The 12,694-nt window shown below is 37.8% G+C and overlaps 2 protein-coding genes across 4 annotated transcripts in view; one reads left to right on the top strand and one right to left on the bottom strand.

Moving 5' to 3' along the window:
• Positions 1-533: 533 nt before the first annotated feature.
• FAM229B (family with sequence similarity 229 member B) lies at positions 534-8,766 on the bottom strand. Of its 2 annotated transcripts, none has more exons than XM_017509241.2 (4): positions 8,523-8,766; positions 3,914-4,072; positions 1,980-2,118; positions 534-756 (listed from the first exon to the last, which is right to left on the bottom strand). In XM_017509241.2, exons 3-4 carry the CDS (start codon positions 2,102-2,104, stop codon positions 639-641), a joined length of 243 nt encoding a protein of 80 aa, XP_017364730.1. In that variant the 5' UTR covers positions 2,105-2,118; positions 3,914-4,072; positions 8,523-8,766; the 3' UTR covers positions 534-638. The 2 variants fall into 2 exon arrangements, with proteins under 2 accessions (XP_017364730.1, XP_017364732.1); XM_017509243.2 differs by having other exon boundaries at positions 3,914-4,069; positions 8,523-8,672.
• The window catches only part of TUBE1 (tubulin epsilon 1), an 18,352-nt gene continuing 14,356 nt past the window's right edge, over positions 8,699-12,694 (top strand). For both annotated transcript variants that reach the window (XM_017509237.2, XM_017509239.2), the window contains exons 1-4: positions 8,699-8,833; positions 8,924-8,997; positions 9,614-9,666; positions 11,987-12,044. In XM_017509237.2, coding sequence (XP_017364726.1) covers positions 8,809-8,833; positions 8,924-8,997; positions 9,614-9,666; positions 11,987-12,044 — 210 coding nt within the window. In that variant the 5' untranslated portion in view covers positions 8,699-8,808. The remainder of the gene's footprint in view (positions 8,834-8,923; positions 8,998-9,613; positions 9,667-11,986; positions 12,045-12,694) is intronic.

Genomic DNA, 12,694 nt, shown 5'->3' on the forward strand with positions numbered 1-12,694 from the left:
TTCTTGGAAAAATCTGGGTTAGAACCACAGCTTTGACTTCATTTACATTTAACTAATAATCTGGGCTCCTATATGGAAGTAGCTTAAATGCCTTGCAGATTAACCATGGACTAAGAACTTTCTTTGATCTTGAATACTCTTCCAAAACACAACCACGGGGCTCCATTTCTCACCCAATATAATTATTCCTGAGCAGAGCATTATCAAATAATACCAAGACAGAGACTGGCTTGGGGTAGTAAGGTAAAAGGATTTAGCTAAGTAGCAACCCAAATATGAACAAGGAAATGAGCCTAAGACACATTAAGCATTTAGAATAAGCCCCACCTGATTGATGACCATGGTGAATTAAGCTTCATCTTCAATTATTGATATTAATGACCTACTGTGAGCAAGACGATCTCTAAGGTACTTTCTAATTGTGAAATATTATTCTGTCTTACCTATCAGGCATAACTGATAGCCTATTACTACGTGTGTTTTATTGACTACATTTCTGTCTGTCTTACTAAAAGTAAATAGTTCAATTATTGTCATCATTCAAAGGTGCCACCACTTTTATTCGTTTACCAGATCACAAGATGATACTGGTCCATTACCCTTGACCTAGTCAGACCTTGACAAAAGACTTAATGATGCTATTTAGGATGCATTTCCTTGCTGCTTTGTGCAGGTGGCTTCCTCATTGTTGCATAGACAGTGATAGGAACATCAGTTATTGTCAGGCAATGACTTCCAGGGCATCTCCGGAGTTGCCTGAATAAAAAAGCAGACGACATGTAGTTAGATACTAAAAAGGGGAAATATCTTTTTCAGAGCATCCAAATTTTAGTGTATATTTAACTGTTTAAAATCACTGTGAAATCTCTGAATGTCATAAAATGAGTACAACATGGTGTTGCTGATGAGGCACCTATTTTAGACTGATATAACAAAGAAATTGTGGCCTTTACCATAGATTTAATCACAGGAAATTCATATATTCAAAGATAATCCTCCAGATGTTCATTTTGAAAGGTATGTAATGATTGCTAAATGGCAAAACAAAGTGCATAGTTACAAACATAAGTGATAATACCATGGCAATTCATGTGCATATGCACCCTGAAATCACTTCAGTTGAGTGATTTCAAAATGAGAATGTTTGTGGCAAAATACAAAACTGAACATAGTATTCCACATACTGTTCAAATGGTGACAGACTCTCAGATTTGAAATGGCCCTTAAATGACACCTAGTCCAAAAATACATCTTATATATGAATTTCCTTTCCAACATTTCCACCAATCAATAGTCACTCAGCCCTAAACATTTCTAAAGACTGGGAGCTCACTATTTCCCAAAGTAGCCTATTTCATTCTTTACTAACTCCGATTTTTAAGTACCTACACCCTGTTAAACTTAAATCTGTGTTTCAAAAGTTTCCAACCATGAGAATCTAACAATGTAGTATCTAAAGTTTTGCTATGATAAATATCAGAGAAGTGGAACTAACCATTTTGCAAAACTGCTTTGTCTCACAGAATCTTCATACTCTATATCACTCTTTCTGCCAAAGGCCACAGCAAAGCCAAAGTGACACCAAATCTGAGGTCTAAGTCTTTTTCATTATGCCTAGCACAGTGCCCTGTACATACTAACATTGAAGGTTTGTTTGTTTAATTGAATGTTACCTAATCATGAAGCTATCAACAAAACAGTCTATTAGGCTGATACAAAGGTAATTGTGGGGATTTTTGGTTAATAGCTAAAAATGTACCAGAAAGAGAGAGAATGAATGGGTCTATCATCAAGACTTACAGAAATACAAAATACAGACTCTATACTAAGGAAACCTGGGCTCTGTTAATACTAATTTAGAAACAACAATGTTTTTGAATTCCTGAGAATTTTTTCTTGCTTATGCTGAATATCAGCTGAAGGTTATATTGATGATAGCCAATACATATTTCCTCAGTTGTCAGGATTGAAGACTTTACCTGGTTGGTGACATCTCCTTCCCATTACAGGTAGCACTGGAGCTCATCCCCGGTTCTAGCCCAGTTGAAGAATCTCCTCCTTCCACTGGAAACCTCCTTGGCTGGGTTCCAAACTGAAAAGGCATAATTCACTGAAAACCTAGATTAGAAAGTTAAAATATTGGGGGTGGAGACAGTTTGTCATCAAAGACTTGTACAGAATTTTTTTAGGAATCAGAGTCTTATTATGTTGCCTAGGCTGGAGTGCAGTGGTTATTCACAAGTGCAATCATAGTGCACTACAACCTTGAACCCCTGGGCTTAAGCGATCCTCCTGCCTCAGCCTCCTTAGGAACTGGAACTACAGGTGCACACATGCCTGGCCTTGGAATTTTTAATATTACTATCTTGTTATAGACATATAGAAATATTCTGAGTGTTATTTTACTTATAAATAGCTATAAAAGTATTTCACACCTATCCCTTATGTACAATTTAAGTCTTGCAAAAAATACAAAATAGCCACCAAGTGATACAAGGATAGTGTGCCCGATGGTTAACATAACTGAAGTCCATTTCTGCTGTGTGAAGACAAAATTCGGTTTTCCTTTAAATAGTTGTTAAAATCAACACGCACCTCTCTACCTATCTATACTCTTCTCTTCCTTTGGAGCACAGAATTTTGCATTCACCAAGAGATCTTCAGCTAATCCTTCTGCTCCAGGTGATTATTCATTTCCCCCTGCTTCTTTATAGTCATAGTAAAGTAGTTAAGAAAGTAGCCTTGGGAAAGCTGGATTTATCTGAGTTCAAATGCTGGTTCTGGCCCTTCCCAACTATGTGATCCAAGGTATTTATCTATATTTCTCACAGGTACATTGGTGATAATATTATCTACTTCTAGGAAAATAGTGAGGATTGAGTAAGGTAATACATGTAAAGTGCAGTGCCTAACACACAGTAAGTGCTCAGTAAATGTTAACTATTATTATTCAGCATGTACTACTGAGCATTAGTAAAAAAAAATATATATATATATGTGCAAGTATACATGAGATATTTAATTTATTATGAAGTAGACATGATGCATACACATAAACACATATAAATAAACTCCTTACTGCCTGCCTTGGAACTCTTCCCTACCCCACTGCTCCCACCCTTCATTTGCTATGGCCAATGCAATCCATTAAGTCTGAACTGACATTTTACTTACTCTGTAACTTAATTCTATAAACCCCCATTATCTAAGTTTTCATAGCAACCTTTATTTCTGCTTTGTAACAGTTATCGTCATTCTAATTCAAGGTTTCTCAGCCACGACACTATTGACAGTTGGGATCAGATAATTCTTAGTCGGCAAAGGAGGAAACTATCTTGTGCATTGGAGGATGTTTTGCAGAATTCAAGGCCTTTGCCCAGTGGATGCAAACAGTACCCCTCCCCCAAAGTTGTGACAGTTCAAAATGTCTACAGATATCGCCAAATGTCCCCTTGTGGGAGAGAGAAGCAGAACTGCCCACTGTTGAAAATACTAACCTTATTTTTGTAAATGCTTAATATCCCCCCTCATTCCAAGTCTATCTTTGTCATCACTGAATACTTAATACCTAGAACAGTGCTTGGCACACGGTGAATATTTAATAGCTCTATCTTGAAATAATTTGCATGTATTCAACTATTAGCCCACAAGGGATAGGAAAAATTTTAAATGGCTCAACTATTTCTTATGCCTAGTGTAGTATTCTATGCCTAAAAGTAAATGTTTATTGGTGGCAATAAAACTAAATTAAGGTTTAAGAATTTAAATATGATAACTTTTATAGACTATGTGTCAATTATCAAGAAAAAAACTGTTTTGCTCAATGATGATTTAGTAAAACCACACTGTGGTTTAGTGTGATTATGTATGCAGGTGTTAACATTGTTATTTGATCAAGGATAAATAGACTTACTGATATAGGCCGAGTCTGATTCCTGTAGAGGTGAATAAATCAATGCTTCTACTGACCTTCCACAGAAGCCTGGAATTGCCAAAGGAATGATGATCAAATGTTCCAGTGACACCCGGAAATTATGACATCGGAAGATTCTTTCACATAGTTTCCTACCTGCTAAAGAATCAAACATCTCAATGCATAGCTCCAAAAACCAACTGAGGATAACTAAAAATTTTCTCTTAAAGTCTTTTGAAGAGTTTCATTCTTATTGTTACTGCCTTATTCCTTATTTCCCTACAATTCCTTATTTCCCTATTAGTATTTTCATCCATGAATGAGGGCCTACAGTCTAATCAATCTGTACAAAATCAGAGTTGAGATTCTTCTCATTTTAGATCCTGTTTTCCTCATTCTCTCTCCCCCCTAGACTTTCACTTAATTATGACAATTAAATCCAATCTATCTACATCCTCATCCCACTCCAAAATCATCAAACCCAAACTGTGCCTTTACAGATTTCTCTGTAACTCTTATATGGGATTCTTTACACCCTCTCTCTAATGCCTGGAGTAACCTGTTTTGTTTTTTACTGTTTGCTCAAGAGAGCCTTCAAATTCACAAATGGCAGGAAAAATTACAATTGTGAAAGGAAGAATACATCTTGTACTGTCCTCATTATTCTGTTCCCTGGGCCCTGGGCTGCTTCTCTGCTCGTTCCACCTTTGCATTTCTCTGAACTGCTCTCCCTCTCCCAACTCGTTCTTGGCTTCTATATCAATAGCTTACCTCATGAACATCTGCTCTACTCAGTAATGCTTAGTTTAACCCTTACATCAGAACATTACTCGTCCGCTAAGCAGTTTTTCAATTTTCGTATCTGATGACTAAACTATTAAATGTTAGTGAGCATGTTTTTTTTTGAGGCAGAGTCTCACTCTGTCACCCAGGCTTGAGTGCAGTGGTGCGATCTCGGCTCACTGCAACCTCTGCCTCCCAGGTTCAAGTGATTCTCCTGCCTCAGTGCAGCCCGCCTTCCGAGTAAATGGGATCACAGGCACACACCACCACACCCAGCTAGTTTTTGTACTTTTAGTAGAAACAGAGTTTCTCCATGTTGGTCAGGTTGAACTCCTGACCTCAGGCGAACCTCCCACCTCAGCCTCCCGAAATGCTAGGATTACTGGCGTAAACTACTGCACCCGGCCCTAGTGGGCATTTTTTTTAATGACACAAATTCTTTTTTTAATTTATTTTTCATTATTGAACTTAAAGTTTCATGTGCAGAATGTGCAGTTTTGTTACATAGATATACACATTCCATGGTGGTTGGCTGCATCCATCACCCCATCATCTACATTAGGTATTTCTCCTAATGCTATCCCTCCCCTAGCCCCGCACCTAACACTGTTGTGTTTATATGTGTCATATGACTCATGTTATAGAAAACTGGCATTTTACATAAGAATTAACTTGATATTGAATATGATCTTACCTCTCCTTTTTCTTACTAGGATAGTATCTATGAGTAAGTTGATCAGCATTTTAGCTTAGAAAAATAATTTAACTGACAGTGTCACAGTCACACAAACAAATAATTGCTGGCCATTGTTAGCTAATGTATCTTAGGACCTAAACATTTGGTCCTTAGGATGGCAAAAAATTTTGATAGTAACATTTGGTCCTTAGGATGGCAAAAAATTTTGATAGTTCACATGTTTGAGAGGAGGTAGCAGTAGAAAAGTGATGGTAGCATCAGAATTAGATTTAAATTGGTTTTTGTTGTTGTTTTTTTGTTTGTTTGCTTGTTTTTGAGACAGGTTCTTGCTCTGTCACCCAGGCGAGTGCAGTGGCATGATCATGGCTCACTGCATGCAGCCACAACCTCCTGGGCTCAAGCAATCCTCCCGCCTCAGCATCTCAAGTAGCTGGAACTACAGGTGCACACCACCACGCCCAGATGATTTTGTATTTTTTTGTAGAGACAGAATTTTACCATGTTGCCCAGGCTGGTCTCAAATTCCTGGGCTCAAGCAATCCACCCATCTTGCCTTCTCAAAGTGCTGAGGCTACAAGCGTGAGCCACTGTGCCCAGTCATATTTGAATTTTGACACAATGCTAGTGCTGAGATTTTGAGCAAATCACTAAAAGTTTGTCTGTAAAATGGTATTAATTCCTACCTTACAGAGTTGTTGTGAGGAATACAAAAATATATAACATGTATAAAGCCAATGACTGGGATACCATAATTCAATCAGCACTACTTCCTAAATATTTTTGTGTCATTCTTGAAATCAGAGTGTTGAGACATTGATTTCACTTTTTAGTCACTGATATATATAAAGTAAAATACCTGTAAGTGGGATATTCTTAAAATCTTCTAATTTACCATTTTAACTAGTCCATTTGGCATACCATGCTTCCTTAGAATGGGTGATACAATGAAACAAACCAAACAGTAGCCTTAATGATGAAACTTTATGACATTAGAATAATACATCAGAAGACAAAATGAACTTGAGTCTCCAGCAGATTTTCATAAAGCAATAGATAGACAAGAGCAGTACAAATGGTGAGTTAAAAGACAGTGAAGTCTCCAAACGCTCCCTTAAGTATCATAAGCTCAAGAGCATTAATCTTTCAACTCTCAAGATATTAATTCATGAGATGCAGAAAATGAGTGATACTTGAACTTGCCATAGTCTAAGAAAAAAAGACCCATAGACTCCATTCATTCATTTAACAAATATTTGCTGAGAATCCACATGAGCCAGGCATGTGTTAAGTGTTAAAGATAAAAGATTAAGCAAAAACAAACACAGTTCCTGTTATAGTGGAGTTTATAGGCTAGGATAGGATTTGTTTTAGTATGAAATCTAAATCTAAAAGACAAGTGTGCATTAATTAGGTGGAAATGGGTAGAAGACAAAAACACTGACACAGTTGAGGAGGAGGCAAACAGAGGAAAACAGCAAGTTTCTTATTCTTTCTCCATCATACTCCCCTGTTCATTTCATGCCTAGGTACCTAAAGAATTCTCTTTATTCTGAAAAACTGAATGATTTAATGAGGTTTTATGTCTTGGTGTTGATTTTTCTATAGAAATCTCTTTTTCATTCTCAGCATGTAGAATTCTGTCCACTCTATTTGCTCTGTATGTTAGTCAGTTATTGCTCCAATAAAACTGCACCCCAAAACTTCAATGGCTTCAACAACAACCACAAAAAAAAACATTTCTCTTTCTTATAAGATTCTGAATAGCCCGCTACAGTTCAGATGATCTCAACTTAGCTAATCTGGGTTTGCCTGTATGGAAGTTTTGGAGTGGCTGGTAAGTAAGGCTCTCCCTTGCTTGACTCTTAAGCAGAACTGTCTCAGTCTGATTCTCTACAGACTGAAGTTACTAATGAGATATGTTAGGACTTTTCTATGTGTGGCTTCTAGAGAACAATGACTGTGACTGCATGAGGGGTAGCATTCTGCAGAGACCAGTATATCATCTGACTGACACGGATAACAGACTGATACAGACCTATTCACATCACTGCCTACAAACTGGACCAAGACTTGCAAATTTTGTAAGCTCCAGACTTTGGGACTTTAGCATCAAGACCCAAAGTGCCCGACTGTACCTCTACCATTGACCCTATGCTAAATAAGCAGTTAAGAATAAGTCCAGCCTGCAAAAATTTACTGATTAAAAGCTGCCTATTACCAAAAGATATAAAATCCATTGCAACTTTAAACTACCAGCTACCAGAAAAATGTAATAATAATTACTATGTGTCTAATGGGACAATAAAGTGCTCTAATCAATTGAATATTACAGTTCATATTAGCACACATTCATAACACATACCATAAAATTTAACTTTTAACGAAACAAAGAAGACTTCTTACGGTTTCATAGTTCTTCAGAATTTTTGTGGAAAATATTACTTTCATTAAAGAAGTACTTGAGTTGTTAATTAAATTCTGGTCTAATTTTTATCAATAAAAGTTTACACATTTTAATGTTTGACAATTTTACGGAGTTGGTAATTGTCATAATGCCTAATTTTTTAATATTCTCCTCCTCGATCCCATCTAAATGCCTAGCATTAATCCCATCTCTTCCATCAGATTTCTGTTTACTCATCTACATCCTCAACCAGAGAATCCTGTTGCACTTATAGTCAATACCACACAATTCTTTGAGTATTTCACGTGTATGTCTTCAATTAGATTGTAAGCTTCTTGGAACTGGATCCATGTCTTAATTTCTTTTGAATCCTCCCAGAGAGCCTACAAGTTAACTTGGTGAGTATAGAGCGTTCAACAAATACTGGTTGGGTCTCTGATCTTAGTTTTGCCATTTTTGTCAAAGTGTATAGCCATCTAGCTTCAATTGTGCCCTGACATGTCTGTTTCTCTGGGGTTTCTTTCTGCTCAACGCCATTGTTCATTTTCTATTAGAACAAAGGGCTTGCTGAATAGAGATGCTAAGGCAGCGTCTCGTGGAATGTGAATAAGCGGAACTGATCCACCGCCCAGGGTGTTGACGCTGTGAACAAAAATTAAACCTCTGATAGCCTACGAACAGCTTAAAGACACATATTTTAAAATACCACTCTAAAGCCTAGTTACCCGCCAGTTAGCCCGGCCTCCGGGGCCGTAGTTGCTCAAAGATGTTGACAAAGCAGCAAGGATCTGCCTTCCCGAGGCCCAGTCGCTATGGTAACGGTGAGACGCAAGTGCACTTGCGCGGCCTCCTGACGGAAAACCTTCGTCTGAAACTAGGAACGTGCTTAGCGACAGCAGCGGCTTGCGGTAGCAGCGTGACTTACGGCCGCCCCCTCGGAGAAAGCTGTTGAGGACGGAATGCAGAAGCCGGTACCGGCTCGCAAGCACCGCGAGCTGGCCGCTCTCCAGAATGACCCAGTCAGTGGTCGTACAGGGTGAGCTGCGCGGGACGGGTAGAGAGTCGCCGCGGAATGCCTTGTTTCCTGCCTAATATCCTATTCTCTTTTCTTCCTCTCTGGTCGCAGTCGGCCAGTGCGGAAACCAGATCGGCTGTTGCTTCTGGGACCTGGCGCTAAGGGAGCACGCTGCGGTCAACCAGGTACCCTCCTGCCGTCGCGAGCCCCTCTCTCCTGTCAGCAAGGTCTTCCAGCACCCACTCGACTTGAGCTTTCATCTGACCTATTTAAGTTGCATGGGATATTCCCAGTAAAGTACATACTGGTTTTTAACCATGTTGCTGCCAGACGCACAATAAACTAAAAGAACACCGACCGAAGACCTTAGTCTTAACATTTTTTCTAATTCTCAGGGTCTGCTCTTTATTAGTGTTCGTGGCAGACCAGTGAGATTGTGTATGGGAAAGTACTTTGTAAAACAGATAACACGCGTGATTATTGTATTCCTTAATTTAACCAGTCAGCTTTTAAAAGATCACCAAGAATCCAGAGAACACTCATTTGATGGACCTGTTCTACAGTCCTATAGGAGGAATCCTTTCTTTAGCACCCCCTGCTGAACTTTATCTGTAGACCTCATGGCATTTACTCTTCTAAGGAGATTGGGAAGAGTGAGGCTCAGCATTTTGTGATACTTGCTTTTTCTTATCAGAGCGTCATCCTAGCCCTTATAGTATTATGAGATTGTTAAAATGGAAAGAACTGGATTTCGGCAAGAAGCAGAACCTAAATGCTATTAACGTGTGTTTTTCTTTTTAGAAAGGAATTTATGATGAGGCAATAAGCAGCTTCTTTAGAAATGTGGATACCAGGTAAGATGGGATTAAAGTCTGTTGCGGTGTGATACTTTTCGTTTCAGTCGCTTGGGAGAGAATTCTTCAAAGGACAATAAAAATAGCCAGTTGCTGCGAAGTTGTCTTTTTTTGTTTCATTATTGAAAGCATATTTATTCTATTAGATTATTAATATTCTCCTATTATTGTGCAGAACCAGACAACAGATTTACCTTTAGAGTGGCTTCTTTTAACTTAACCTTGAAATAAGTTTCATTAAAGGAAAGCTGTAATTTTCCCAGAGGGCATCTTGTTAATGCATCCAGTAAAAACTAACTTTTAAAAGAAAAATGTAATTGTTTACATATATAAGTATAAAAATGTACTTAAAAAGGAGACAAGCAGTTGTTGGATTGTTTTGTTTATTTAATAAAGGGTATATGTAAGTACCATATATCTTTTATCTGGAAGAGTAATTTAAGTTGCCATTCAGGATATGTCCATAAGCTTTTAATATCAGTCAAATCATTAAGTTCATGCATTTTCAAAATACTTCATAAAGCAGACTTAAACTGAAAAATATATACTTAATATCAGGCATTAATTCAATGGGAATATCAGTTCTAGTTCAAAATAATTGGCTGGGTGTGTGAGCAGTTATCTTCTAGAGAAAGCAAATTAGTCCCTGCTTCCTGGGTGAATTCCACAGTCTATCTAGGGCTCTGGCTTGCAAACTCAGAAGTGTCATTGGCATCTTGAGGTGGGTTCATTGCTCTCCAGTAGAGCCAGGTTAACCAAAAACCAAATTCTCATTTTTTCTTCATAGCCACATTACATTATCTCTTGTAGGAAATCTACCTGAAAAGCTATGTAATAATCAGAAGGTTGCTTGGTGACCATGGAATCAGAGCACAGGAAGTTAATGGCTTGTATCATTTATCTTTATTTTATGGAGATATCTGTCATATAGACTGTAGATTCCCTCTTACTTGTAGCCGAGAATATCTTCACCTCTAAATTCTCTTAGGAGACTCAAATTTGCCTCTGTAATACTTCCTTTCAGGCAATTCTCTTGCGAAGTTCCTACACCCACCTCTTTACTTCTTGTTGCTTACATTGGGTATTACATGGTTGAGACTCAGCCTAGGAGCTTTACTTTCTTCATAAGGTGATTCTTCATAACTACACCCTTATCTACTCTGTGTGTTTTATACTTTAACCTGAGAGCAATATTATTTTCCTGGTAATTTTGGCAAGAAGGGTTGTAGCATCTTGTACTTTTTTCTGTGTACTATCAACACATTCGGCATCTGTTCCACAACTTAGTACAAAAAATCTTTTTCAAAAGTAAGACCACATCTTTGTGTACTCTTCTTATCAAATGTTTATACCTTTTTAATAGCATGATAGGAATTTACCTACAGCGTGGGTTGGCGTATGTTTTCTGTAAAGGACCAGGCAGTACATAAATATGTTAGGTTTTGTGAACCATAAAGTCTTTTACACCACTTCTTGATCTGTAGCATGACTGTGGGCATAGGTAATACATAAGGGAATGGGTGTGTTCATGTTTGAATAAAACTTTATTTAGGAAAACAGACAGCTAGTTGGATTTGGCCTGGCAATTGGCTACCCTTCATATAGTCTGTCTTGTGAACTGTCATTATTGACCCATACACTGTGTTAGATTTCAGCACTTTGGCAACTTATTTCCAACATGAAATTCTGAAAACAGCCTTAGATACTCGATGGCAAATAGTATATCATTGTTGGGTGTTTTGCTGCAATAGGAAACCACATTAATGGTGACTTAAGCAGTAAAGGTATCGATTTATCTCACGGACAAATCTGGATCGATTTATCTCATAGACAAATCTGGAAATCATGTTCTAGTTTAAAAGAAATGCCTCAAAGACCTAATACTATCTACTGTTCTGCTGTCCATAAGTGTGTTGGCTTTTTGTCCTTGTATTTATTACTTCATGACTGTAAAACGTCAGCCTCTGCTCCAGGAATCACATTCATATTTATGTTTGAGGGAGGAAAAAGGCAGAAGATAGACGGAAACTGCATCTGGTCCTTCTTTAAAAGCTTCCCTGAGTACTTCCCCTTTATCTCATTGGCTAGAACTGAATTACATTGCCAGCCCTAACTACAAAGAAAGGCAGGAAAATAAGTATTTCACTTTTTCGGCCTAATGGGAGGTAAGCAAGGAAGAAAGAGATAGGAATAGGTGTTGTGTCTGCCTCACCTGGCCTATAAACAGTCTTATTATATAAATGGAAGTTAACTTTATTACCTGATAGCACTATTAGCCATGGAAGATCTTATGACCTTTTCTCATTTTTTTATCTTTCAGAGTGGTTGGTGATGGTGGAAGTATTTCCAAGGGAAAAATACGTTCTTTAAAAGCACGAGTAAGATACATATATGCTTGGATTCTTACATTGCATGTATTTTTTAAATAACTGTTCTCAGTAACTATCATGAGAATGAAACTTTAAACTTTTCAAAGTAGAAAAAAGTTACTAAGCCATGTTTAATATAAATATAACTAAGCAGACATTTGTGTCTGCTTAACACATTAGGGAGAAAAGTCCATACTTAAAAATACTGTAGGCTTTTTTCAAAAGAAATAGTGTCTAGATAAATGATAACAAAAGGAGCAGTTTAATGTTTTATTCGACTATATTGGAAGATTTATTTGCATCAAGGTTACTACCAATACAAAACATGGAATCAGCCACATGGTAGTCAATAAAAACCATTAACCATGTAAGTGCTCCTGAACCAACTACTTCCGGTTCATAGCCCATATTTACAGTCTTATTTACAGTCTTAATCATTCCAACAATATTTCTGTGATTGTTTCTTTGAAACTACTTTTTCTGATTTTTGATCAGTGATCTTTGACTATAACACAAAAGGAAGTTTAGGCCGGGCACGGTGGCTCAAGCCTGTAATCCCAGCATTTTGGGAGGCCAAGGCGGGTGGATCACGAGGTCAAGAGATCGAGACCATCCTGGCCAACATGGTGAAACCCCGTCTCTACTAAAAATACAAAAAA

This window comes from Cebus imitator, unplaced genomic scaffold, assembly GCF_001604975.1.
Source record: "Cebus imitator isolate Cc_AM_T3 unplaced genomic scaffold, Cebus_imitator-1.0 Scaffold413, whole genome shotgun sequence".
Classification (NCBI taxonomy): Eukaryota; Metazoa; Chordata; class Mammalia; order Primates; family Cebidae; genus Cebus; species Cebus imitator.